This window comes from Paramisgurnus dabryanus, chromosome 3, assembly GCF_030506205.2.
Source record: "Paramisgurnus dabryanus chromosome 3, PD_genome_1.1, whole genome shotgun sequence".
NCBI classification, from domain to species: Eukaryota; Metazoa; Chordata; class Actinopteri; order Cypriniformes; family Cobitidae; genus Paramisgurnus; species Paramisgurnus dabryanus.
The window spans coordinates 23914991-23942908 of NC_133339.1; the positions used below are offsets into that span (position 1 = coordinate 23914991).

A 27918-nucleotide genomic window follows, 5' to 3' on the forward strand; every position below is an offset into this window, starting at 1 on the left:
GTTTGCTACTTTAAAATGAATTTCGTTTCAGATAATTTGTCTCTTAATTTTAATCGATGTTTTGTTGATAAGTTTTGTGAATATAAATTAATAAAAACAATAAACTCAACGTCATTAATATAATGCTCGTTTAGGCGCTTGGCTTTTAGCTATTTGTGTGTTGCTAGCGGAGGACGTGCACGGACCTCGCACACTTTTAAAAATTAATTCAATAAGCATTTCTGGTAAAGGCTAAAGCAATACTTCACCTCTTATGTTTGATTGAAGTTTGAATTTGCTGATTTATTTTTGCTTCAAGTTCGCTATGTTCAGTACTGTTCACTTGAATGCTTTCTTTTTAAATCATAAAGACCTTTCTGTTTAGTTATAAAATAAAAATTAACCTATTAATCATATTAATATGTTGTAGGGGGGAGCTAGAACAGTATACGTGTTTATGTTTTGTTTAAATTTAGTTAGCTTACGAAAGATAGACTGTAATTTTAAATGCCATATAGGCGTTGTAAAGGCTAATATGAAGGGAGAATTGTAATGGGTCAGAAATTATTTTCCAGTTTAATGTAAGTTTTGTTTGCTACTTTAAAATTAATTTCGTTTCAGATAATTTGTCTCTTAATTTGAATCGATGTTTTGTTGATAAGTTTTGTGAATATAAATTAATAAAAACAATAAACTCATCGTCATTAATATATAATGCTCTTTTAGGCGTTGCGCTTTTAGCTATTTGTGTGTTGCTAGCGGAGGACGTGCACGGACCTCCGCACACTTTTAAAAATTAATGCAATAAGCATTTCTGGTAGGCTAAATTAATACTTCACCTCTTACTATGTTTGATTGAAGTTTGCATTTACTAAAATTTATTTTTTGCTTCAAGTTCGCTACTGTTTAGTACTGTTCACTTGAATGCTTTCTTTTTAAATCATAAAGACATTTCTGTTTAGTTATAAAATAAAAATTAACCTATTAATCATATTAATATGTTGTAGGGGGTAGATAGAGCAGTATAAGACTTTCCCAAACACATTTTTATAGGTTAAAAAATAGTGTCTGTTGTAGTGGCCGGCAAAGGATCTAGCTATGAATTTTTGTCAATATCGCACACCCCTAGGCTGCGTAAACGTGCAGGTAAGCTATTATTAGAGTAATAAGTTATTTTACACTTTTATGCGCATGCCCAGTTACATGATTGGTCATGTTTCATGCGTTTATGGTGGTGTATAGTGTGGATGAAGATTCTTTTTAAAATGCCAGTATAAACGAGGATCGTTTTCATTTTAAAATGCCGTTTTAAAACGCAAATGCTCTAATGTAAACATGGCCTCAGACTGTGGGGAGTAAAAACTATACATTTTTTGGGCTTTGGTTATTTGAGGAGGTGCCCTCAGCTCAACTGTGATTGCTGGATGGACTGGAGTAATGTGAAGGAATTGACTGTTTAGAGGGAAATGGGTACGGTCACAGTTTGGCTCTCAGGGCTTATGTAAGTGATCCCAAAATCATGTGAGGTTCTTGGAACATCCTCAAGAATTCACACTAACAGAGAACTTTGAGCAGAATGGTGAAGGTGTGAAATGTATTGTCAATGTACAGTGCAAAACCTTTGCATGTACGCTCTCAGAATATAAGGTACAATAAGGTACTAAGGTTGTCACTGGGGCGGTACCTTTTCAAAAAGTACACTTTTGTACCTAAAAGGTGCACATTGGTACCTCAAAGGTATTAGGACATACAGTAGGACATGTACTGTCCCAGTGACATTTGTACCTTTTTTCACCAACAGTGTACCTATTAGCACACAAAGTAGATTTTATAGTAGAGTATTTTCAAAGTATTTTCAAACTACCCAATTTGGATTTTAAATCATGAAGTACTGTGAATACTTCGATGAATTTGGACATACTACTCGACTCACCTACTATATAGTATGGAAGTAGACGTTTCGGATGCAGATAATATTTATGGCTCAAACTACTCATCCACTCATTAAACTGTGATGATGTGATTGGTTACAAGTTTTTGACATAGAAAACCAAGGAGATTTCAAACCGCAGGAATGAGATTGTGTTTGGAAAACTCAATTTTTTTGGAGAAAATACTCAGCAATGGTGTTGAATGAATTGGCACATGCAGTCTAAAAATGGCTGGGTTATTTTTGACCCATAATGGGTAAATATTGAGAACACATGTTGGGTTAAAAATTACCCCATGCTGGGTTAAGCATGACCCAATGTTGGGTTGTTGTTACGCAACCATGGGGTATTATAACCCAGCAGTTGGGTTAAAACAACCCAACATTCGGTCAATTTTAGCCCAGCGGTGTGTTCTGTCCAATATTTACCCATTATGGATCAAAATTAACCCAGCCATTTTTAGAGTGTGGTTTTTCTATTAAAATAAAGCATTTTAAAAACACCACAGAGACACAAATTGCAATAAAAACTTTAATTTAAAACATATTTTTCTTATTTTGGTCAACTGTGTGAACAAAATAATAAATAAATAAATAAATCCATTATCAAACACTCATCTTCTTATATCATTAAAAAATATATACATTAAAAATAATTATATACATTTATGCCAATAAATTAAATAATATATGATTTAAATAAATATGAATTATTTATGTTATTTCTCAGCAACTAGTAAAGGAGCTGATATTAACAGTCCACAATCCAAAAACTGGATTAATACATGGAAAGTCTCCAGGGCTGATACATTGTAACAATGTATGTGTCTATGTATCTTCTGATGTCCATTTAAACAAAGCCTCTGAAGTGGGTTCTCAGATAACTCTTCTTCGTGTGGTCTGAAGTCGATTGGAGCTGGTGCCGTAGAGCTTGGCCGCTCGTACCTCAAAAGCATTGACCATCTGTTTGACAACCTCATCAAAAAATACTGTTGCTAATTGTGAGTGAAGCAGGGATTTGAACTCAAATGATACCTAGAGAAGAAACACAGATTTATGGGTAAGATTAATAATAATATGGTGTAAACGATGCTTCTAAAATTCTAAAACACTATCCTATATAAGTTTATTTTTAGTTTTTCAAGGGTTTTGTATTGATATTAACATTAATTCATGTTTAAGTCCATTCTTTTTTTAGTCAATGAGTCCATTAATCTCTCAAATCCGTCGCATTCCTGTGATCTTCCTCTCTAATCCTGTGACATATAGGTTGTGCGGTTCCTTTCAGAACTTGAAAGGTTATCACGTCCCTCTCGGTTACCGTCTATTTAAAGAAACAGCCCATGTGTGGTAAAAATTAGCCACTAATCTGGTATAATACCTGTGCTACCATTGAATGGGATTAATCCCACACAGAGAAAGTTCAGAATGATGTAACACACATGTAAAGTGTCTGGTTAATAACTGGTTTAAAAGTGGTCTTGCTGAACTACTTGTTTTTTTTTTGGCTGCATAGACCTTTCTCACAGTAACCGGAAATACGTAATCGTCGTGTAAGCGGACTTCCTGTCAAGCGTCAACACACTAGAAAAACATAAACCCGGGCAAGTTTAAAATGGATCAAAGAGTCTACAAAACTTCGTTAACGGATTTGCCAAATATTACATTTGCTGATGTGACATGACTAATGGAGGAAAACTTTTTCCATGAAGAATTTGTCAATAAATTTCTAGGTAAGTAGAGAGCGAGTATAACTGTTACTGAACTGTTAACTAAAACGACACATTATAAGTCTCGCCGGATAGCCTGAATCCACTTCTGTATACCTTCACCATCAACAGGGAATTGATGGAACAGATACGGCTTTTTACATTGCCTTGACTGTGGAGGAAGTAGATTTCCGCGACGATTGCGTAGTTCCGGTCATAAATACGGAAGTTGTGAGAAAGGTCTATTGTTTGCAGAATGCAGTACTTACAAAGAACTCCACATTGCAGGAGTCAGCTTGTCCTGCAGACCCAGGAGTGAATCGCCACAGTGTCTCAAGGTGACTGAAGAGCTGTCCGTCTGTGCACACCGCCTAAAACACATGCATGTACATACTTCATACAGAGGGTCATAGACAGTACACATGGCATGTATTTAAGTTGACCTTTTGTTGCTTGGAAGTATTGTAAAGGCTTAAAGGAGTAGTCCACTTTAAAGATAGCGTCCATTGACTTTTCATAGAAAAAAAATAATATGGTAAGTCAATGGGCCCCATAAAGTGAACTGCTCCTTTAAGATATGCAAAGATCTCAAATTCAGCATCGTAATATACTGTTCATATTTAAATAGACTCAATAATCCCTAAATATGAACTATTTATTGTTTGAGCATTGGAGCAATGTATACACATTTAAAACTGCTGGTGTTTCATTTCTCATTTGTTTATAGACTCACTCGGACTTGGTGGTTTGGGATAACTGTGACCTCTGAGGTGTAGCGCTCAACGATGGGGGGGAATCCAATTTCAAGCTGAGCTCGCATATCACCGTTTCTCCCTCTTGTGACCTTTGACTTCTTGCACCATGGTACAAACTGCTGGTACTGGTCCACGTTGGCTACAACGCTGTACATCTGCTCAGGTGAGTAGCTGGTGGGAAAATAAGCTTATTTTTATGATTTGTTCATTGCTTCTAGAAAAAGCCAAAATATTGTTGGATAAAAATTAAATTAAATTTGCTTAGTGTTATTGATTTTTGTGTGTGCATACCAAAGTGCCCGGCTCTCTGAGTAGTCCATTCTTCGTGCTATGAGGTGCGCTGATAAATTAATAAAGCTCCGGGTGGGCACAACCTGTGAAGATTCTATGGGAGGAGGTAGGCTTGCCTTCCGTGTGGCTAACGCACCACAAGAGCTCAAATGTCTAAGGAAAAACAAACAGAAATTTTGTTATTCACAGAATAACTTAAAACAGGTTGCCTTTAAAATAATAACAGTCAGAGCACTACAACATACAATGTGACGTAAAGGTTTCTTTGCAATTTATGAAAACACCAGTGGTCACCCGGTACATGACGTATTTTCTAGTAAATAGTGAAGAGGAGTTGATCAGTAGGTCTTGACATTATACCCAACTGTATGGCACGTTGCCAACCGGGCATGCGCATACATGCAGTGCATTATTCAAATTTCGCTTTCTGAATTTGAATCAAAACATTTTGAATTTCTAATCAAATATTTTTTAATTAAGTTATTACTTAATTATTTAATACAATATGATCTCCTTGATACATTTTGTGCTTTAGTAAAGTTACGTCTGCATTGCTTTTTAACCTTTAACACGGTGAAGTTCTAGTGCGTGTAGGCTACCCTGCGCTGCTGCGCAACTTTCCCAGCGTCTCGTGACTTTTCACTGGTGTGTGAATTTTCTTTCTTTTTTTTCTACTTTTGTTTAAGATTCCACAGTTAACAACTACCCACAAAACAATCCACGTTTTCAATAGGCAATTACCATAACAACCTTCAAATACACATATAGGCTATATGTAGATGCGTTTTAAATTGTTACAGAAACCAAAAGTAAATTACTTCATCGGACATATTTACCCGATTCCTTAACTATTTAAAAAACTTACCAAAGTCCCAATTACTTCAGATTCTCCTTTAACTTTAAGCAATTAATAATCCTTCAACATTGAACTTCAGTTGTACTTCGCATGGGTCGATAGATGAGCTCACCTGATAGTGGCATTAGAATTTCTCCTCATAATATTACACGACTGTCCCTCCGAAATCTCTAGCGCCCGGAGAAAATGAGAAGTCGCCTTCTTTGCCATTTGTGCTCTTCAAGGTTGTAAAACCACTAAAGCTGCTTCAAAAGTGCACTTCACACAGACCAATAACCGTAACCGGCTTCTCTGTAACTGTGAACGGTAATAAAGTCCGATTGTAAATGTTTGAGGAGCGCTGCAGTGACGCACTGATAAAGGGGAGGAGTTAAGAGCGGCTCCGGGGCAGGTGCGACGTCATCCATACCTTAAGAACAAAGACGCCATAAGAACAATGATTGTTTTCCCTTAAGGGGTTTCAGTTCTCGAGTCATTACACTCGAACGAGGAGAAACTATGTGCCTGAAAACAGAGACTGGTTTACTCAGTTTCTTGAAAATCTGACAAATTTTAAAATGTAAAAGTTTCTGTAATAACAAACTTTATTATAAATAATAAAAATAGCTAAAATAACCTACTTTTACTGAAATAAAATTGCTGCAATGCCAAACTGAAACCAGTGTGTATTATTTGTTATCCACAGGGAAATATTTCAAGCTGGAGGCCAGGAGAAATTATAGCCCATGACCTTCTGTCTTAGCTTGACCCAACATGTCATTACAGCTAAACCTGGTTAAGATGAACAGGAATAATCCAGTCAGAGTAAGTTAGGTAGGTGTATTGCTATGTGGGTGTTGGTAAGGTGATGGTCACAGGGTTTAAATGTTAACATTCAGAGAACAGGTCACTCAAGTGAGATTTATTAGGTTATGTAAAAGCTGTAACTTTAGCCATTTCAGAAATGCTCATTCTCTTACAGCCCGATCACAGCCGACAAATGCAGGTGTAGTACACAGTAAAATTACACATTGTCTTATGGTCACAGTCAATGTCACACTTGAACACATTTTACGTTGATATTTGTATGTAATATATAGAGACACATAAAAACATGTATGGTGTTTTTGCGATAGAGTGTTTGCAGTTTTTAATGGTGTCTATAAACTTTATATAAATGCCATAAGGAGGAGGGTGTAAAGCATTTAAAAATGTGATTTATATGTTAAAACTCTTGATATTAGTTCATTTGGAATTTCTTCAGGATCATCGTGTCCTTACAACAAACACTCACTATAGCAAAATAGTGACCTTGTGCAGACGTAATGTACTCTGTTCCTAGTGTTCTCTTGCTGTAGTAAACAAACAAGGACACATGTGAATCTGATGGTGTTTTGGTGGGTGGAGGGACATTTAGGACAGTCCTTGAAATAAAGATCTGAACAGAGTTCAAAAGTGAGACGCAGTGGCTCAGTGTAATAGATAAAATACCAAAGTTTTATTTTATTTATTTCACAAAGTGTGACAAATGTATTTTAGTCTTTAAAAGTAACTATTTTCTTCCAGTTTCTTTTATCTGTAAATCTGTATTACTAAAGCATTAAATCTGTTAATCTGTATTGGGTTTAGGTGGAGAGAAGATGAGCTTGCTCATTGCTCTGATGTACTGAGAGCCATCCAGGGATGAAAGTTTTAGGCTGCTCATGGGTAGCAGGGCCCTGTTAGTGTAATATCTGAGCAATGGAGTCTGTGCTTGGATTGCCTCCAGATACACCTAAAAGTGGAGAACAGAACAAAAGGGCAGAACAGAACCTGTTAGTTGTTCTTATAGAATAACTAAGACAATGGGTATATTGCACTGACGGTATATGTATATGTAGAGAGAAGAAAACAACACTTTCACCTTATGATAGTGCATTAGGCAGCATATTATAAATTTGTTTTAAATAATCATATTTAAATATATATATATACTTTTTTGACTTATTTTACATAAATATATATATATATATATATATATATATATATATATATATATATATATATATATATATATATATATATATATATATATATAATTATGTAAAAGTAAAAAAAGTTTTTTTGGGGGTTGTAAAAAATTTCTATAGCTATTGTAATAAATGATAGCTATAGACATGGTTGCTCTGCTAGGACACCTGCATCCACTCTAAAATGGTTTTGGGGGCCAGTTGGTTAAATATATAATTGAAAATTGATTTAAGAAATTTTGGTTACAGTCTAAAAAAAGTATTGCTTAAATGTTAAATTTAAATTTCCTAAGTTTCTACACTCTAAAAATATGTGTTGTTTTCATCCATGGTTGGGTAAAGTATGTATATTAACCCATACAATGTCCATATTTGATCAATCCAGGCATGCAGGGTACCCAGAGTGTAAATTTATGAATGTTAGCAGCCACATTTTAAAAATAAGAGATCTCTTTCTTACATAAAGGTATTTGACACTTAAAGGAAAACACCACAGTTTTTCCAATATTTTACTATGTTCTTACCCCAACTTAAATGAATTAATACATATCTTTTTTCAATGTGTGCACTTTTTACTCTTTGTACAGTGCTTCTTGAATGTGTTAGCATTTAGCCTAGCCCCATTCATTCCTATGGCTCCAAACAAAAGTTTTATTTTGTGCCACCATAATTACTCGAGTAACTAATCATGTAACAGTTTTTAAAAAGGGAAAACAAACAGTGTTTGGTGGCTTCTAAATTCATCCCTGTTTGGATCCTAAGGAATAAATGGGCCTAGGAAAAATGCTAACATATTCACGAGGTGCTGTACAAAGATTAAAAGTGCACTCATTGAAAAAAGATAGGTATGTACCTGTATTAATTGTTATTTATATTAATTAAGTTGAGGTAAGAACATAGTAAAATATTGAAAAACGGTGGTGTTTTCCTTTAATCTCCTTTTTACATAGGGATGTGCTGAATGTACCTGTGTGATGTCATCGGTATCCTGGGCTGCATTCTGAAAGACGGACTGGCAGTGCTGCAGATATTGCTCATACAGGGTTCGTGTGTATGCATCAGTGTCCAGCACCTCATCGCTGGGCTCTGTTCTCCTCAGGTTCATGAAAAAATCTGTGTTGACTGGTCCACATTCAATCAGGCTCACACTACATAATAAAAGTGAAAGAAAACAGTGGCTTAATAGGCAGAAATATTTTCTGTGATCATACCTCCAGTGTACTCACACTCACACCTTCAATAATACTCACTGAATATTGAAATGTTGAAGCAGAATAGCCAGGCTTTCACAAGCGCCCTCTACTGCAAATTTACTAGCGCAGTAAACATCATTGAATGGCATACCTGAGTATGTAGATAGTGTAGGTCAGCATTACCATTGATTTCACCACAAAGTGTTAACCTGCTCACAAACATATTTAAAATTGTTGACTTGTTTTCCCATAATACCAAATTAATTATTTCTATAAAATAACTTTGCTCGTCTGCCTAAAACAAGTTCTCTATGTCTCTCTCTGTCTGTGTATGTCTCCAATCTGATATACCCTGCAGTCCTCCAATGCTACCGGTTACCAAGATCCTTCCACATCTTCTTCTCTTCATGTCTGGTAGAAAGGTCTGTATGGTGCGAATGGTGCCCAGCAGGTTGACCTCTAGGACGTCACGTATAGTGTCCATTGAGAGGGTCTCTAGAGGTCCCATCAGACCTACACCTGCATTACAAACTAACATCAAGATAATGAAAGAGAAGCAGAGGTGAAGTGTACTGTTAAATAAATCAAGAATTTTTTTTAATTAAATGTACTATTATTATTGTAAACTGTAATTACTGTAACAGGGCTTTTAATTTTTATTTTAATATTTATTTCATACATTATTTATAAAGGTCACTTTTCTTTCTTTAGCTCCATTCTGCATTCTGATCTGTTTTTCTTTGTTAGTTTTTACCCAGAATGTCAATTCTGTCCTCTGTAACTTTCCCCTTAGCATCAAGTATGGACTGCTGGTCTGTCACATCCATCTGGAGAATGGCCATAGTATCCGCATGTAATCCTCTTACAGTCTCCAATAGACGTTGTTTCTTGTCCAAGTTGCGCATTGTAGCATAGACTAAGCAAAATAAATGACCATACATACTTTTAAAACGATTGTAGCTAGAAAAACAATGCAATATGCAAAACATTTGTGTCGTATCAGTTACCTTTATATGCTTTGGAAGGATTGGATGCGAGCTGCACAGCAAGGCTGAGTCCAATCCCTGAGGAACAGCCAGTGATGAGAACTACTTTTTGTTCCATTGGGGCAATAGGAGAGCAGTCCACAACTCTAGAAGATGTGAGGTGAAGTGTTGGAGCTGCTGTAATGTTCAAAAATACGTAGTCTTGCTGTGTCTTAGATTTCAATGTTTTAGTTTTCTTCCATTATCACAAGGCCACCTAGAGGTAAACATTTTGGTTTCACACTGATATTTGCTGCAGGTGCTGCTAACAGTTTTTCTGAATTGCTAAAACACTAAACCCCAATCTCTCAACCAAATTCCTATCGGCCTAAACCCATTTGTCAAATCATGCACTCTTTTTGCAAAACTCTAAACACAAACTTCTCACTAAAACAGACATTTTACACTGCAATGCACTGATTTTATAAATGCCAAACACAGGCAGGCAAAAGTTGAACACAATTACAACACAGTTATCATTCAGTAAACACAACAACTCAAAATGCACATTTTTTTCTAATGGCATTTTTTTTACCAATTGTATGGATTGGAAACAGTCTGAGAGGCAGATGAAGAGTATGAGGAAGAGCATGACACTAGAGACGATGCAATTGGCAAAATTTTCAGTTGAATTGCTGACTTTTTACAAAATACAAGTGCTTCTTACAGTAATATCGAAACCATATTATTGCACTACTTACAGTAAAGTATTCACTATATTAACGGAACTAAACTTGTGATTACAATACTAGAGATTTTTAACAGTATTTTTCAAGTTGTTGTTATATAAAATATATCTATTTTTCTATAAGCATATGTCTTGGATGTTGTGTTTACCATTTTTTAAGTTAGTGTCTAATGGATGCTTTCTAGTGTTTTATATTCTAGACTTATGTGTGTATGATTTGAAAGCGTATTTTGATTTTGAGTACAGGTGAAATGGTTTAAAGGAATTGTTTGATTCCGCTAGAAGAGTCAGGGGTTCTCTGTATTTTGTTTGACAATTTGGATTTGTGTTTGAGGTTTTGAGAAAATGAGTGAGGGTTTCAAAAAATGTGTTTTAGCAGTTCAGAAAAACTGAAACTGAAGTTGCACACAAACAGTAATCCTGTGGCAAATACTAATATGATTAAATGTTCAGTAAATTATTGTCAGGATTCACTTGAAAATATGAAAAAGCTAAAGATATATAAAATAGAGGAAGAATGCTGCTCTAAAATTAGTTTACTTCGGACAATTCAAGACATATTTTCTGAATAAATCTTAATACATGGTTAAATTCTGAGATCATTGCTTGGACAAAAGAAACTAAAGACAACAACATGATTTTTCAAAAACGTATTGTCGATTTATATTTTTCTAATTAATTGGCAACAGTTTATAAAAAAATAAAAATGAATGAATATTAAACATTAACAAGTCTTTGTTTTCACAGAATGAAAAAAAAAGTTTCCAAAGCATTCTAGGAACCAGAAATCCTCATCAATTTAAATTTTGGTTCCCAGAAACACATTGCATAATGCTGTACTTTTTATAGTTTCTCCTCTAAAGATAAAGACTTTTTAATGTTTAATGTCTTTGAACAAACTATTCCCAGTAAATAACATACATTTTACAATTTAATACTGGAATTTGAACAGAAATTGTGTATATATGCTAGAAACATCTGAAACCGAATTTGGGCTTGATTTGTATAATGCGCTCACTTAATAAAGTTATAACAAATGAACAATTTATTACAATTTAACAAACTTCTGAACAGACCATGAAACTTTATGACCTATAAAATATAAATAAAAACCTGTATATTGTACACGTGAAAACTTTTAATATAGCCAGTAAATTGTTGTTTTGTTCCTGATCACTGACTTTATTAAAAAGCAAATCTACTTGAAAACCTAATTTTTTGTCCCATCTTCATTAACTTTAATGCTGACTAAAAAAACAACTTAAGCATTTTTCACATTAACAGTAAGGTTGTTAAAATGCTGTACCAGACTACAGTGGGGAAAAAAATCCCACCGGTTTTACATGATTGAATTAAGTTTTCTAGAAATGTAATTAATGTTTTTTTCATTTTAAGAAAATTCAATCATTTGGAACTGATGTCCACAACTTTTTTATTCATTGTATAAAAGGACTACAAAATAAATTAAAAATGTAACTATTGTAATCATAGCATGTGTGCTTAATAATGAGCTCTGCTGACTTGACAAAAAGAAACCATATGTTCATAATTGAACAAAGTGAGACAAAGGGAAATTTATATTTTAATTAAAAAGACTTTATTAACAGCATTCATGAAAGACACAACCAATAACAATGTTTATATTACATATCAATACATATCTTTCAGTTTATCAATTAAACAGTGTTTTGAGAATAAAAAAATATAAGTATAATAGCAGCAATATCATATATAAAAGTTTCTTTATAGCACTAGCATAACTAGCTAGTACACAAATCAGTCCACATTGGTCTGTAAAAGTCTTTCTGAATTGAGGTCTTGCAGACATTTAACACTTAAATTGTGTTAAATGGTCTCAATCCACCTCTTCAATAGTTGGTCCCTGGGAACCGGCCCCTGAACCGGCAGCACGTGCCTGAGCTCCACAGCCTCCAGCTGGCATCCCTCCCTGATACAATTTAGTAATGATTGGGTTACAGACTTTCTCCAGCTCTTTCAACTGATGTTCATACTCCTCCTTATCAGCCAACTGGTTGTTTTCTAGCCAGGTGATGGTCTCTTTGCATTTCTCAATAACTTTCTTCTTGTCATCTTCACTGATTTTTCCTTTCAGGTTCTCATCCTCCACACTGTTTTTCATGTTGAAGGCGTAAGACTCCAGTGAGTTCTTGGCAGTAATTTTCTCTCTCTGAAGATCATCCTCTGCTTTGTATTTGTCAGCGTCCTGCACCATTCTCTCAATCTCTTCTTTGCTCAGTCGGCCCTTGTCATTGGTGATGGTGATCTTGTTCTCTTTGCCAGTGCTTTTGTCCACAGCTGACACATTTAGGATTCCATTGGCATCGATGTCAAAGGTCACTTCGATCTGAGGGACTCCACGTGGTGCAGGTGGAATTCCTGTCAGCTCAAACTTCCCCAGCAGGTTGTTGTCTTTGGTCATGGCCCTCTCTCCCTCATATACCTGGATCAGGACGCCGGGCTGGTTGTCTGAGTAGGTGGTAAAGGTCTGGGTCTGTTTGGTGGGGATGGTGGTGTTGCGTTTGATGAGGGCAGTCATGACTCCTCCTGCTGTTTCAATACCCAGAGACAGTGGAGCAACATCCAGCAGCAAAAGATCTTGAACGTTTCCAGAAGTGTCGCCCATAAGGATGGCGGCTTGCACCGCAGCACCATAAGCCACTGCTTCGTCTGGGTTGATGCTCTTGTTCAGCTCTCTTCCATTGAAGAAATCTTGCAGAAGTTTCTGGATCTTAGGGATTCTGGTTGATCCACCAACCAAAACAATGTCATTAATCTGAGACTTGTCCATTTTGGCATCTTTCAGGGCTTTCTCCACAGGTTCAAGAGTTCCCCTAAAGAGGTCTGCGCACAGCTCTTCAAATCTTGCTCTGGTGATGGATGTGTAGAAGTCAATGCCCTCATACAGGGAGTCGATCTCAATGCTGGCCTGAGAGCTGGATGACAGGGTTCTCTTGGCTCTCTCGCAAGCTGTACGAAGCCTCCTCAGTGCCCTCTTGTTCTGACTGATGTCCTTCTTGTGTTTCCTCTTGAACTCTTCTACAAAGTGATTCATCATGCGGTTGTCAAAGTCCTCCCCACCCAGGTGAGTGTCTCCAGCTGTGGATTTCACCTCAAAGATGCCATCTTCAATGGTCAAGATGGACACATCAAATGTGCCTCCACCCAGGTCGAAGATCAGGACGTTACGCTCTGAACCTCTGCCTTTATCCAGCCCATAGGCGATGGCTGCAGCCGTGGGCTCGTTGATGATTCGGAGAACATTCAGCCCAGCGATTACTCCGGCGTCTTTAGTGGCCTGCCTCTGGGAGTCGTTGAAATAGGCAGGAACTGTGATAACCGCATTTGTCACCTTCTGTCCCAGGTAAGCCTCTGCAATCTCCTTCATCTTAACCAAGACCATGGATGAGATTTCTTCAGGGTTAAATGATTTGGTTTCTCCTTTGTATTCAACTTTGACCTTTGGCTTTCCCCCATCGCTGATGACTTGGAAGGACCAATGCTTCATGTCAGACTGCACAACTGGATCATCAAATTTCCTGCCAATCAGCCTCTTGGCATCAAACACTGTGTTGCTGGGGTTCATGGCCACCTGGTTTTTAGCTGCATCTCCAATGAGCCTCTCTGTGTCTGTGAAGGCAACATAGCTTGGTGTTGTTCTGTTGCCCTGGTCATTAGCGATGATCTCCACTTTTCCATGCTGAAAAACTCCCACACAGGAGTAAGTGGTGCCCAGGTCAATTCCAATAGCGACTCCTTTTGCAGACATTTTTGATCACAGCAAACTGTTTGACATAAAATACAAAAACAGAAAAAATTAGATTTAGCACCATTTCAACATGGATAAAATTATTGTGTATTATGTTCGATAGGAAATAATATGTTAATAAACAAACCAATTGTATATATATTCTAGTAATACGGTTATATTATATTATAAGGTTATATATTTATATTTTATATTTATATTAGGTTAGACACTGTGTTTTCATAAACAACAAAAATGTTATAATGTTTTTATAAGTACACGCACATGGAAAAACAATGTTGCATATTTAAGTATTTACTATAGTAAACTGTAGTAAAATTCCTAGATACTCTAGAGTTTTTTAACCTTACCATAATAAATATTATACACTTTCACTATAGGTATTACTTTGGAATATTGTAATATACGTTAATAAAGTACAGTAATTACTAATATACTATACAAGTATACTAAATTAACACAATTAAGAAAAAATAAAGACTCTACAAAATGTACATAGAATAATCAAAGCAAATATAATCGTTAAGCATTTGTGTCTTTAGTTTGAGTGCAATATATACAGATTAGCCTACTTACCAAGCAGGTTCTGGGATGTGATAATAATTTTGAATAAATAAAATATTAGAAATTAAATCCTCACGGAAATTTTAAAAACTCTTCTGCTTCTTATCGCTTAAGCTTCCAATAAGTTCATGGTTTCTTCCTCCACCAGCCACTGTTTAAATACACCACAGAGCTCATGCATTCAAACTCTACACACTTCTGGAAGCGTCCTGAGAATCTGACCAATCAGAGCCAAGCAGACGCGCTTACGTCAGCCGTCAAAGAAGCGTCTGCGAGAATATTTCTGTGGACTCGCATGAATACAGTGATATTATTTACTAATTTGTAATAAAAACATTCTTATGCCATTCATGAACTTTGCCGCTACAAAGGACTAAAAACATTAAAGATAGAATGGTGTCTGCAATAATAGAAGTAAACCCGTCCTTAACATGATGACATAACACTGACCTCTAGTGAAACATGCGCGGAATTGATAGATATGACTCGAAAAGTCTCTAATGTTCCAGAAAAGTCTCCAACGTTCCGGAGTAGTCTTTAACTTTGTTTTAAAAATAAAAATATTGCTCCAAAGAAAATGACTTTAACGCAAAACATTAATAACTGGTTAAACTGAACTCAAAGTATGCTTGATTTTCCGCGAGATTTTTGTTTTCTATTCGTCTTTGTATTATTACAATAACTTGTATTCCCTGATATGCTGTAGCTTGTATGATTTTTAACAGTTTTGTCATAGATTACACAATCTAGTTTAGAGTACTCTATTTAGTATCATGGGCTACTCCTCTTATTTAAATAGTTTATGCTAACCTAAATAAATATAAATACTGTACAAAATGGCCAGTACTGTATGTAAATCATATAACAAAATGACAAAAACAGCTAAAAGAAAGCACATTTAAACGCACTGCCATGTACCTTTGCTTTTTATTTTTTTGTCCTTTTAAATACCATACATAAACAAATAGTTAATAGTTAAACTTTGCCTTGGCAAATTGATGAAACACAATAATACTACTCGTCGGTTATTTAAACTAGTGTAAACTATTTAGGCTATATATGCCATCCGAGAAACTACATTATTAAGACAAAATGATGAATGTTTAAACACACTATATCACATATTAAATTTAGTATCACATTTAAATGTCTTATAATAACAGAAACTCGAGAAATATCTGGAAGTGGATTACTAGCTGACGCTACACTGTGGGAGGAGCCACTCGACTGTGTCTCGTTATGATTGGTCTTAGTCGCCGGAGGTTTCGAGAAAGTTCAAGAGCGCCATCCTGGATAATATAAAGCTCAACAGAAGCTCTGGTTCGGTACATCTCGGCATACTTCGGAACCACAGCACGAGAGAAAGAGAGAGAGAGCGCGCAAGACCGCAAAGCGTTTTACGACACAGGCGTAATACAAGAGAAGACATCTCATTCATACACGGTACGTAAAAAAATATTTAGACTAAAATTGAGACTTCATTCAGTTTATATACTTGATGCCTTAAACTTGTAAATACATAGCAGATAGATTATAGCAGTTTAATTTGTACTGTATAAAATGTTAAATAAAATATAACAAATCAATAACCAAATAAACTGTTACTAGCTGGAAATGTTATTTTGTTATGTTGTTTTTAATTAGAAAACATTTATAAAACATTCTGCCCATTTGTGTTCTGAGAAAATGTAACCTTAAAATATTATACTCTGCATTAAAAAAAGGTCTAAAATTGATGCAAATGTTGAACACTTCAGTGATTTTACTTTTGTTTTGTTGACTATAGGTGTAAAGTAAAAAGAAGTCGAAAATGTCGGCAAAAGGAGTTGCTATTGGAATTGACCTGGGCACCACCTACTCCTGTGTGGGAGTTTTTCAGCATGGAAAAGTGGAGATCATCGCTAATGACCAGGGCAACAGAACAACACCAAGCTATGTTGCCTTCACAGACACAGAGAGGCTCATTGGAGATGCAGCTAAAAACCAGGTGGCCATGAACCCCAGCAACACAGTGTTTGATGCCAAGAGGCTGATTGGCAGGAAATTTGATGATCCAGTTGTGCAGTCTGACATGAAGCATTGGTCCTTCCAAGTCATCAGCGATGGGGGAAAGCCAAAGGTGAAAGTTGAATACAAAGGAGAAACCAAATCATTTAACCCTGAAGAAATCTCATCCATGGTCCTGGTGAAGATGAAGGAGATTGCAGAGGCTTACCTGGGTCAGAAGGTGACAAATGCGGTTATCACAGTTCCCGCCTATTTCAACGACTCCCAGAGGCAGGCCACTAAAGACGCCGGAGTAATCGCTGGGCTGAATGTTCTCCGAATCATCAACGAGCCCACGGCTGCAGCCATCGCCTATGGGCTGGATAAAGGCAAAGGTTCAGAGCGTAACGTCCTGATTTTCGACCTGGGTGGAGGCACATTTGATGTGTCTATTCTTACCATTGAAGATGGCATCTTTGAGGTGAAATCCACAGCTGGAGACACTCACCTGGGTGGGGAGGACTTTGACAATCGTATGGTGAATCACTTTGTAGAAGAATTTAAGAGGAAACACAAAAAGGACATCAGTCAGAACAAGAGGGCACTGAGGAGGCTTCGTACAGCTTGCGAGAGAGCCAAGAGAACCCTGTCATCCAGCTCTCAGGCCAGCATTGAGATCGACTCCCTGTATGAGGGCATTGACTTCTACACATCCATCACCAGAGCAAGATTTGAAGAGCTGTGCGCAGACCTCTTTAGGGGAACTCTTGAACCTGTGGAGAAAGCCCTGAAAGATGCCAAAATGGACAAGTCTCAGATTAATGACATTGTTTTGGTTGGTGGATCAACCAGAATCCCTAAGATCCAGAAACTTCTGCAGGATTTCTTCAATGGAAGAGAGCTGAACAAGAGCATCAACCCAGACGAAGCAGTGGCTTATGGTGCTGCAGTGCAAGCCGCCATCCTTATGGGCGACACATCTGGAAACGTTCAAGATCTTTTGCTGCTGGATGTTGCTCCACTGTCTCTGGGTATTGAAACAGCAGGAGGAGTCATGACTGCCCTCATCAAACGCAACACCACCATCCCCACCAAACAGACCCAGACCTTTACCACCTACTCAGACAACCAGCCCGGCGTCCTGATCCAGGTATATGAGGGAGAGAGGGCCATGACCAAAGACAACAACCTGCTGGGGAAGTTTGAGCTGACAGGAATTCCACCTGCACCACGTGGAGTCCCTCAGATCGAAGTGACCTTTGACATCGATGCCAATGGAATCCTAAATGTGTCAGCTGTGGACAAAAGCACTGGCAAAGAGAACAAGATCACCATCACCAATGACAAGGGCCGACTGAGCAAAGAAGAGATTGAGAGAATGGTGCAGGACGCTGACAAATACAAAGCAGAGGATGATCTTCAGAGAGAGAAAATTACTGCCAAGAACTCACTGGAGTCTTACGCCTTCAACATGAAAAACAGTGTGGAGGATGAGAACCTGAAAGGAAAAATCAGTGAAGATGACAAGAAGAAAGTTATTGAGAAATGCAACAAGACCATCACCTGGCTAGAGAACAACCAGTTGGCTGATAAGGAGGAGTATGAACATCATTTGAAAGAGCTGGAGAAAGTCTGTAACCCAATCATTACTAAACTGTATCAGGGAGAGATGCCAGCTGGAGGCTGTGGAGCTCAGGCACGTGCTGCCGGTTCAGGGGCCGGTTCCCAGGGACCAACTATTGAAGAGGTGGATTAAAAAGCAAGAAAATGATAAAAGACTGATAAAAAAATCTCTGTTCAGTTTTTACTGTGTTGCAAGAACTTTTTTACTGTTAAGATCTTCCTGTAAATGTTTACATTAGAAAAGTTCACAGTGTTTATATAAAGATGTAAAAATGTATATGATGTTAAATATTTCACATTTTGTTACAGTTGTATGCTGATATATGTTATGACGAAGTAAATAAATGTTATTTATTAATAAATATGTAGTTGTGCTATTACTTTTTTTAAATAAAAACAAAACTACATACTAGCCTAATAAATGATCAACTCTACACCATCTTTTAATTCTTTATTATCACATTTTTACATTTCAATAGAATAATTTTAAAATTTTCATTAAAATGCACAAGTAAGGAAAAAAATAAGTTTAAACCTTTAAAAAATTATAAAAAGATTATACATTTGATGATCACTGTTGGATGAGGTCCAGAGTTAGTTTTTTTTATTTTGCCAGGACATCCAACAGGCAATAAACACAGTTTGACACAGTAACACATAAGATACCCCAGAAGGTAAATACAGTCATTTTCGCACAAAAAAACTGCTACACCAGAACCAATGGCTTTGTAAAAGAGAGTTCTGGTATCCATTCAGGCTGTAGTTCCTGACACATACAGCAGGGGTCAACATGACTGTGTGTAAAAGACAACCACAGATACTAAAGTCTCTCCTTTAGAAGGGGTTTACAGCACGAGACCATAAAAAAAGAAACTAATACTGAAACAAAAAGTTATTGTAATGAACTACAAAGGAGGATTATAGCCAGATAAAAAAACTATATCGAGATTAAAGTCATTATTGCGAGATTTAACTAGTAGTTTTTTCGAGGAAAAAATTCAAAATAAATACAATTTTGAGAATAAACTCATATAAATTCAAAAATTAAAGCAATATATAACGAGAATAAAGTCATAATATTTTGATAATAATGTCATATTTTTACATTAACATGTTTGGATTGATGTGATCAAGCAGATCTGCAAAGCAGATACCAAATTACATAGCTGCCTTTTTCATAAAACAGGCAAATAAGGGAGATGCGCTCAGAATCTGTTTCAGAATAAATATTTTCAGTTTAGGCATATTCTCAAAGTGGTTTAATACATTAAGACAGTAATATTAATACACTAAATTAACTATACACTTAAGATATGTTATTAATAAGCATGTACTGTCAAGCAGAAAAGCCCAGAATGTGCTCGTTTTCACTAAAGGAAACTAACGTGCCCTTTAGCGTTTTGCGTTCTTATTCTGGGATCTTCTGCTTGCTTGTACAAACAATGTCTTATTAATAAAATGTTTGATAAATTTGTGTTTTAATATGACTGTTTAAATGCATTAGCCACATTCAATGTAAATATAATAAATATTATACTCAAAACACATGTATATGCCATCCGCCTTATTAAGAAAAAAATCATGAATGTTTAAACACACTATATCACATATTAAATGTGATATCAAGGTCTTATAATAACAGAAACTCGAGAAATATCTGGAAGTGAATTAATAGATGACGCTACACTGTGGGAGGAGCCACTTGACTGTGTCTCGTTATGATTGGTCTAAATCGCAAGAGCTTTCGAGAAACTTCAAGGCGCCATCCCGGATAATATAAAGCACAACAGAAGCTCTGGTTCGGTACATATCGGCATACTTCGGAACCACAGCACGAGAGAAAGAGAGAGAGAGAGAGAGAGAGCGCAAGACCGCAAAGCGTTTTACGACACAGGCGTAATACAATAGAAGACATCTCATTCATATACGGTACGTTAAAAATTATTTAAACTAACATTTAGATTTCATTCCGTTTTTATACTTGATACCTAAAAATTGCAAATACACAGCAGAAAGTTTGTTTTTAGCATAAAATGATGTATTTTGAAAAATATAACAAATCAATAACCAAAAAAAAAAAGAAAAACTGCTACTAGCAGGAAATGTTATTTTATTATGTTGTTTTTAATTAGAAAACATTTATAAAACATTCTGCCTATTTGTGTGCTGATAAAAATGAACACTGAAATATTATCTTCTGTATTGCAAAAAATGATCTAAAATAGATGCAAAAAAATGTGAGAATGAATGTTGAACACTTTACTGATTTTACTTTTGTTTTGTTGACTATAGGTGTAAAGTAAAAGAAGTCGAAAATGTCTGCAAAAGGAGTTGCTATTGGAATTGACCTGGGCACCACCTACTCCTGTGTGGGAGTTTTTCAGCATGGAAAAGTGGAGATCATCGCTAATGACCAGGGCAACAGAACAACACCAAGCTATGTTGCCTTCACAGACACAGAGAGGCTCATTGGAGATGCAGCTAAAAACCAGGTGGCCATGAACCCCAGCAACACAGTGTTTGATGCCAAGAGGCTGATTGGCAGGAAATTTGATGATCCAGTCGTGCAGTCTGACATGAAGCATTGGTCCTTCCAAGTCATCAGCGATGGGGGAAAGCCAAAGGTCAAAGTTGAATACAAAGGAGAAACCAAATCATTTAACCCTGAAGAAATCTCATCCATGGTCCTGATTAAGATGAAGGAGATTGCAGAGGCTTACCTGGGACAGAAGGTGACAAATGCAGTTATCACAGTTCCCGCCTATTTCAACGACTCCCAGAGGCAGGCCACTAAAGACGCCGGAGTAATCGCTGGGCTGAATGTTCTCCGAATCATCAACGAGCCCACGGCTGCAGCCATCGCCTATGGGCTGGATAAAAGCAAAGGTTCAGAGCGTAACGTCCTGATCTTTGACCTGGGTGGAGGCACATTTGATGTGTCCATCTTGACCATTGAAGATGGCATCTTTGAGGTGAAATCCACAGCTGGAGACACTCATTTGGGTGGGGAGGACTTTGACAACCGCATGGTGAATCACTTTGTAGAAGAATTTAAGAGGAAACACAAGAAGGACATCAGTCAGAACAAGAGGGCACTGAGGAGGCTTCGTACAGCTTGCGAGAGAGCCAAGAGAACCCTGTCATCCAGCTCTCAGGCCAGCATTGAGATCGACTCCCTGTATGAGGGCATTGACTTCTACACATCCATCACCAGAGCAAGATTTGAAGAGCTGTGCGCAGACCTCTTTAGGGGAACTCTTGAACCTGTGGAGAAAGCCCTGAAAGATGCCAAAATGGACAAGTCTCAGATTAATGACATTGTTCTGGTCGGTGGATCAACGAGAATCCCTAAGATCCAGAAACTTCTGCAAGATTTCTTCAATGGAAGAGAGCTGAACAAGAGCATCAACCCAGACGAAGCAGTGGCTTATGGTGCTGCAGTGCAAGCCGCCATCCTTATGGGCGACACATCTGGAAACGTTCAAGATCTTTTGCTGCTGGATGTTGCTCCACTGTCTCTGGGTATTGAAACAGCAGGAGGAGTCATGACTGCCCTCATCAAACGCAACACCACCATCCCCACCAAACAGACCCAGACCTTTACCACCTACTCAGACAACCAGCCCGGCGTCCTGATCCAGGTATTTGAGGGAGAGAGGGCCATGACCAAAGACAACAACCTGCTGGGGAAGTTTGAGCTGACAGGAATTCCACCTGCACCACGTGGAGTCCCTCAGATCGAAGTGACCTTTGACATCGATGCCAATGGAATCCTAAATGTGTCAGCTGTGGACAAAAGCACTGGCAAAGAGAACAAGATCACCATCACCAATGACAAGGGCCGACTGAGCAAAGAAGAGATTGAGAGAATGGTGCAGGACGCTGACAAATACAAAGCAGAGGATGATCTTCAGAGAGAGAAAATTACTGCCAAGAACTCACTGGAGTCTTACGCCTTCAACATGAAAAACAGTGTGGAGGATGAGAACCTGAAAGGAAAAATCAGTGAAGATGACAAGAAGAAAATTATTGAGAAATGCAACGAGACCATCACCTGGCTAGAGAACAACCAGTTGGCTGATAAGGAGGAGTATGAACATCATTTGAAAGAGCTGGAGAAAGTCTGTAACCCAATCATTACTAAACTGTATCAGGGAGGGATGCCAGCTGGAGGCTGTGGAGCTCAGGCACGTGCTGCCGGTTCAGGGGCCGGTTCCCAGGGACCAACTATTGAAGAGGTGGATTAAAAAGCAAAAAAATTATAAAAGACTGATGAAAAAAATTCTGTTAGGTTTTTGTTGCAAGAACTTCTTTACTGTTATGATCTTCCTGTAAATGTTTACATTAAAAAAGTTCACATTGTTTATATAAATATGTACACATTTTAAAATGTATGTGATGTTAAATATTTTGTTACAGTTGTATGCTGATTAATGTTATGATGAAGTAAATAAATGTTATTTATTAATAAATAAGTGTTATTACTTTTTTTTAATTAAAAACAAAATTAGTACAATCCTAAAAAAAGATCAACTGTACACCATCTTTTACATTTTTAATTACCACTTTTTTGACATTTCAATAGAATAATTGTAAAATGTTCATTAAAATGCACATGTAAGGAAAAAAATAAAGTTTAAACCTTTAAAAAAAAGATCAAACAATTATACATTTGATGATCACTGTTGGATAATGTCCAAAGTTATTTTATTTTTATTTTGCCAGGACATCCAACAGCCAATAAACACAGCTTAACACAATAACACATAAGATACCCCAGAATGTAAATGCAGTCATTTTCACACACAAAAACTGCTCAGGCAGAACCAATGGCTTGGTAAAAGAGAATTATTGTATCCATTTTGGCTGTAGTTCCTGACACATACAGCAGGGGTCACCATGACTGTGTGTAAAAGACAACCACAGATACTAAAGTCTTCTCTTCGTAAGAAGGGGTGAGACCATAAAAAAGAAACGAATACAGAAACAAATAGTTCTTATAATTAACTACCAGTGAGGATTAGGGCCTATATTATATAAAAAATAAAACCATCTTGCTATTAAAGTAATTATAATGCGAGATTTAACTAGTTAGTAAGGAAAAAAAGTAAAACAAATACAATTTGAGAATAAAATAAATATATAACGAAAATAAAGTCGTAATATTTTTATAATAATGTCATTTTTTACATTTACGTCTTTGATGTGAAGTGAACAAGCAGATCTGCAAAGCAGATACCAAATTACATAGCTGCCTTTTTCATGCAAATAAGGAGATGCGCTCAGAATCTGTTTCAGAATAAATATTGTCAGGTTAGCCATATTCTCAAAGTGGTTTAATACATGAAGACAGTAATATTAATACACTAAATTCACTTTACACTAAAGGTGTGTTATTAATAAGCATGTAGTCAAGCAGAAAAGCCCAGAAAGTTCTCGTTTTCACTGAAGGAAACTAATTAACGTGCATGCCCTTTGCGTTTTGCGTTCTTTATTCTGGGATCTTCTGCTTGCCTGTACAGAGAATGTTTTATTAATAAAATGTTTGCTGAATTTGGTGTTTTAATATCACTGTGTAAATGCATTAAGCCTCAATGTTATCCTTCATGGTTATATAAGGACATGCCTAAAACTTGCTTTCATATTCTTGCTTCGAGAACACGCCTAAAGTGAACCTTAGACTACGTTGTATTTATATTCTGCTCGTTGCATGCCTGTTTATGAAGGTGTGTACAGAATTTTGCTTGTTCACAATATCGCCCCCATTTTGCCTTTTAGATGAGTAAGATTCCTTCAAATTGCCTTTCTGAGCGCATCTCCCTCATACAGTTTTATTAATAAGGCAGGTGTGTAATTTGGGATCTGCTTTGCAGATCTGCTTGATCACGTCACTCCAAACACTACAGGTCATGTTAAAAATATGACATTATTATCAAAATATCACGACTTTATTCTCAAAATGTAATTTATTTTGATTTTTTTCTCAAAACACTAAAGATAGGCTACATCCCGCATTAAAATGACTTAAATCTCGAGATGGTTTATTATTTCTTTATTTTAGCTTGGCCCTCCTTGGTAATAAACTTTGCCTTGGCATAATGACAATTAAATATTGCTGAAACACAATGATACATCAGTTATTTATATACATGTTAAATGTATATCTATTTCACTGTATTTAACGAAGCATTATAAATATTATACTCAAAACACATTATATATGCCATCCGACAAACCACCTTAGTATTAGGAAAAAAATATGAATGTTTAAACACACTATATCACAAATTAAGTGTGATATCATATTAAAAGGTCTTATAATAACAGAAACTCGAGAAATATCTGGAAGTGGATTACGACGAGATGACGCTACACTGTGGGAGGAGCCACTCGACTGTGTCTCGTTATGATTGGTCTAAATCGCAAGAGCTTTCGAGAAACTTCAAGGCGCCATCCCGGATAATATAAAGCACAACAGGGGCTCTGGTTCGGTACATATCGGCATACTTCGGAACCACAGCACGAGAGAAAGAGAGAGAGAGAGAGCGCGCAAAACCGCAAAGCGTTTTACGACACAGGCGTAATACAACAGAAGACATTTCATTCATATACGGTACGTTGAAAATGATTTAAACTAACATTGAGATTTCATTCCGCTTTTATACTTGACACCTTAAAATTGCAAATAATATACAGCAGAAAGTTTTTAGCATAAAATTATGTATTTTGAAAAAGTTAACAAATCAATAACAACAACGGAAAAATACACTGGTACTAGATGGAAATGTTATTTTGTTATGTTGTTTTTAATTACAAAACATTTATAAAACATTCTGCCCATTTGTGTGCTGATAAAAATGAACATTGAAATATTATCTTCTGCATTAAAAAAACCCATCTAAAATAGATGCAAAAAAAGTGAGAATGAATGTTGAACACTTCAGTGATTTTACTTTTATTTTGTTGACTATAGGTGTAAAGTAAAAAGGAGTCAAAAATGTCTGCAAAAGGAGTCGCTATTGGAATTGACCTGGGCACCACTTACTCCTGTGTGGGAGTTTTTCAGCATGGAAAAGTGGAGATCATCGCTAATGACCAGGGCAACAGAACAACACCAAGCTATGTTGCCTTCACAGACACAGAGAGGCTCATTGGAGATGCAGCTAAAAACCAGGTGGCCATGAACCCCAGCAACACAGTGTTTGATGCCAAGAGGCTGATTGGCAGGAAATACGATGATCCAGTTGTGCAGTCTGACATGAAGCATTGGTCCTTCCAAGTCATCAGTGATGGGGGAAAGCCAAAGGTGAAAGTTGAATACAAAGGAGAAACCAAATCATTTAACCCTGAAGAAATCTCATCCATGGTCCTGGTTAAGATGAAGGAGATTGCAGAGGCTTACCTGGGACAAAAGGTGACAAATGCGGTTATCACAGTTCCCGCCTATTTCAACGACTCCCAGAGGCAGGCCACTAAAGACGCCGGAGTAATCGCTGGGCTGAATGTTCTACGAATCATCAACGAGCCCACGGCTGCAGCCATCGCCTATGGGCTGGATAAAGGCAGAGGTTCAGAGCGTAACGTCCTGATCTTCGACCTGGGTGGAGGCACATTTGATGTGTCTATTCTTACCATTGAAGATGGCATCTTTGAGGTGAAATCCACAGCTGGAGACACTCATTTGGGTGGGGAGGACTTTGACAATCGTATGGTGAATCACTTTGTAGAAGAATTTAAGAGGAAACACAAGAAGGACATCAGTCAGAACAAGAGGGCACTGAGGAGGCTTCGTACAGCTTGCGAGAGAGCCAAGAGAACCCTGTCATCCAGCTCTCAGGCCAGCATTGAGATCGACTCCCTGTATGAGGGCATTGACTTCTACACATCCATCACCAGAGCAAGATTTGAAGAGCTGTGCGCAGACCTCTTCAGGGGAACTCTTGAACCTGTGGAGAAAGCCCTGAAAGATGCCAAAATGGACAAGTCTCAGATTAATGACATTGTTCTGGTTGGTGGATCAACCAGAATCCCTAAGATCCAGAAACTTCTGCAGGATTTCTTCAATGGAAGAGAGCTGAACAAGAGCATCAACCCAGACGAAGCAGTGGCTTATGGTGCTGCAGTGCAAGCCGCCATCCTTATGGGCGACACATCTGGAAACGTTCAAGATCTTTTGCTGCTGGATGTTGCTCCACTGTCTCTGGGTATTGAAACAGCAGGAGGAGTCATGACTGCCCTCATCAAACGCAACACCACCATCCCCACCAAACAGACCCAGACCTTTACCACCTACTCAGACAACCAGACCGGCGTCCTGATCCAGGTATATGAGGGAGAGAGGGCCATGACCAAAGACAACAACCTGCTGGGGAAGTTTGAGATGACAGGAATTCCACCTGCACCACGTGGAGTCCCTCAGATCGAAGTGACCTTTGACATCGATGCCAATGGAATCCTAAATGTGTCAGCTGTGGACAAAAGCACTGGCAAAGAGAACAAGATCACCATCACCAATGACAAGGGCCGACTGAGCAAAGAAGAGATTGAGAGAATGGTGCAGGACGCTGACAAATACAAAGCAGAGGATGATCTTCAGAGAGAGAAAATTACTGCCAAGAACTCACTGGAGTCTTACGCCTTCAACATGAAAAACAGTGTGGAGGATGAGAACCTGAAAGGAAAAATCACTGAAGATGACAAGAAGAAAATTATTGAGAAATGCAACGAGACCATCACCTGGCTAGAAAACAACCAGTTGGCTGATAAGGAGGAGTATGAACATCAGTTGAAAGAGCTGGAGAAAGTCTGTAACCCAATCATTACTAAACTGTATCAGGGAGGGATGCCAGCTGGAGGTTGTGGAGCTCAGGCACGTGCTGCCGGTTCAGGGGCCGGTTCCCAGGGACCAACTATTGAAGAGGTGGATTAAAAGGCAGCAGAATGATAAAAGACTAATAAAAAGTTGCACATTTTTTTATTCTATGATCTTCCTATGAATGTTTACACTATAACACCAAACCTCATATATATTTAAAGTTTGCTTTGTTTTCATAAAGATGTATAAATGTATGCATAAATAATGGGTAAATATTTTAAAACCTTTAACTTTTAAAATGTATGTGATGTTATATATTTGTTTTTCATGTTTTTTTTACAGTTGCATATTGATAATTGTTATGACAAAGTAAATAAATGTTAATTAATAAATATGTTGTTGTGTGTGTGTGTGTTTTTTTTAATAAAACTCTACATACTACGCTAATACCCTACACACTTTTCAATAGAATCATTTTTAAACAATTATCTGATCTAACTCACGTAAAAATAAAAAATAAAATGTACATATATGGACAAGTTTAAACATTTAAACACAATTTTTCCCTAAAAGATCAAAAGATTGTATTTGATGATCATAGTCAGATATCCAAAGTTAAAGGAATAGTCTACCCTTTTGCCATATTAAACTATTATTACCTCAACTTAGACGAATTAATACATACCTATCTTTTTTCAATGCGTGCATTTAGCCTAGCCCCATTCATTC

General features: G+C 37.2%; 6 protein-coding genes across 6 annotated transcripts; 3 read left to right on the top strand and 3 right to left on the bottom strand.

Annotated features, from left to right (window-relative positions):
* Positions 1-2427: 2427 nt before the first annotated feature.
* Positions 2428-5845, bottom strand: LOC135759039 (coenzyme Q-binding protein COQ10 homolog, mitochondrial). The gene is made up of 5 exons (XM_065273855.2): positions 5633-5845; positions 4665-4817; positions 4352-4544; positions 3888-3989; positions 2428-2944 (listed from the first exon to the last, which is right to left on the bottom strand). The coding sequence occupies exons 1-5, from the start codon at positions 5728-5730 to the stop codon at positions 2786-2788; spliced, it is 705 nt and encodes a 234-aa protein (XP_065129927.2). The 5' UTR covers positions 5731-5845; the 3' UTR covers positions 2428-2785.
* Positions 5846-7108: 1263 nt separating this feature from the next.
* hsd17b1 (hydroxysteroid (17-beta) dehydrogenase 1) lies at positions 7109-11828 on the bottom strand. The gene is made up of 6 exons (XM_065281194.2): positions 9709-11828; positions 9456-9617; positions 9053-9232; positions 8759-8852; positions 8476-8656; positions 7109-7273 (listed from the first exon to the last, which is right to left on the bottom strand). Exons 1-6 carry the CDS (start codon positions 9803-9805, stop codon positions 7109-7111), a joined length of 879 nt encoding a protein of 292 aa, XP_065137266.1. The 5' UTR covers positions 9806-11828.
* Positions 11829-12103: 275 nt separating this feature from the next.
* On the bottom strand, positions 12104-14945 carry LOC135759037 (heat shock 70 kDa protein). Its single transcript, XM_065273853.2, has 2 exons — positions 14778-14945; positions 12104-14217 (listed from the first exon to the last, which is right to left on the bottom strand). Exon 2 carries the CDS (start codon positions 14199-14201, stop codon positions 12270-12272), a length of 1932 nt encoding a protein of 643 aa, XP_065129925.2. The 5' UTR covers positions 14202-14217; positions 14778-14945; the 3' UTR covers positions 12104-12269.
* A 1107-nt stretch (positions 14946-16052) lies between these two features.
* On the top strand, positions 16053-18736 carry LOC135759059 (heat shock 70 kDa protein). Its single transcript, XM_065273885.2, has 2 exons — positions 16053-16208; positions 16552-18736. The coding sequence occupies exon 2, from the start codon at positions 16576-16578 to the stop codon at positions 18505-18507; it is 1932 nt and encodes a 643-aa protein (XP_065129957.2). The 5' UTR covers positions 16053-16208; positions 16552-16575; the 3' UTR covers positions 18508-18736.
* A 1430-nt stretch (positions 18737-20166) lies between these two features.
* Positions 20167-22830, top strand: LOC135770008 (heat shock 70 kDa protein-like). The gene is made up of 2 exons (XM_065279612.2): positions 20167-20303; positions 20667-22830. Exon 2 carries the CDS (start codon positions 20690-20692, stop codon positions 22619-22621), a length of 1932 nt encoding a protein of 643 aa, XP_065135684.1. The 5' UTR covers positions 20167-20303; positions 20667-20689; the 3' UTR covers positions 22622-22830.
* Positions 22831-24838: 2008 nt separating this feature from the next.
* LOC135770003 (heat shock 70 kDa protein-like) lies at positions 24839-27583 on the top strand. The gene is made up of 2 exons (XM_065279598.2): positions 24839-24987; positions 25348-27583. The coding sequence occupies exon 2, from the start codon at positions 25372-25374 to the stop codon at positions 27301-27303; it is 1932 nt and encodes a 643-aa protein (XP_065135670.1). The 5' UTR covers positions 24839-24987; positions 25348-25371; the 3' UTR covers positions 27304-27583.
* Positions 27584-27918: the final 335 nt, after the last annotated feature.

Coding starts and splice junctions, on each gene's coding strand:
- LOC135759039 (XM_065273855.2), bottom strand. CDS start 5,730: ATGGCAAAGAAGGCGACTTCTCATTTTCTCCGGGCGCTAGAGATTTCG. Junction 4,818..5,632: donor AATTCTAATGCCACTATCAG/GTGAGCTCATCT, acceptor GTTTTTCCTTAG/ACATTTGAGCTCTTGTGGTG. Junction 4,545..4,664: donor TCAGAGAGCCGGGCACTTTG/GTATGCACACAC, acceptor TTTTCCCACCAG/CTACTCACCTGAGCAGATGT.
- hsd17b1 (XM_065281194.2), bottom strand. CDS start 9,805: ATGGAACAAAAAGTAGTTCTCATCACTGGCTGTTCCTCAGGGATTGGA. Junction 8,853..9,052: donor TAGCATTGGAGGACTGCAGG/GTATATCAGATT, acceptor CTACATACTCAG/GTATGCCATTCAATGATGTT. Junction 8,657..8,758: donor CTTCAACATTTCAATATTCA/GTGAGTATTATT, acceptor TTTATTATGTAG/TGTGAGCCTGATTGAATGTG.
- LOC135759037 (XM_065273853.2), bottom strand. CDS start 14,201: ATGTCTGCAAAAGGAGTCGCTATTGGAATTGACCTGGGCACCACTTAC.
- LOC135759059 (XM_065273885.2), top strand. CDS start 16,576: ATGTCGGCAAAAGGAGTTGCTATTGGAATTGACCTGGGCACCACCTAC.
- LOC135770008 (XM_065279612.2), top strand. CDS start 20,690: ATGTCTGCAAAAGGAGTTGCTATTGGAATTGACCTGGGCACCACCTAC.
- LOC135770003 (XM_065279598.2), top strand. CDS start 25,372: ATGTCTGCAAAAGGAGTCGCTATTGGAATTGACCTGGGCACCACTTAC.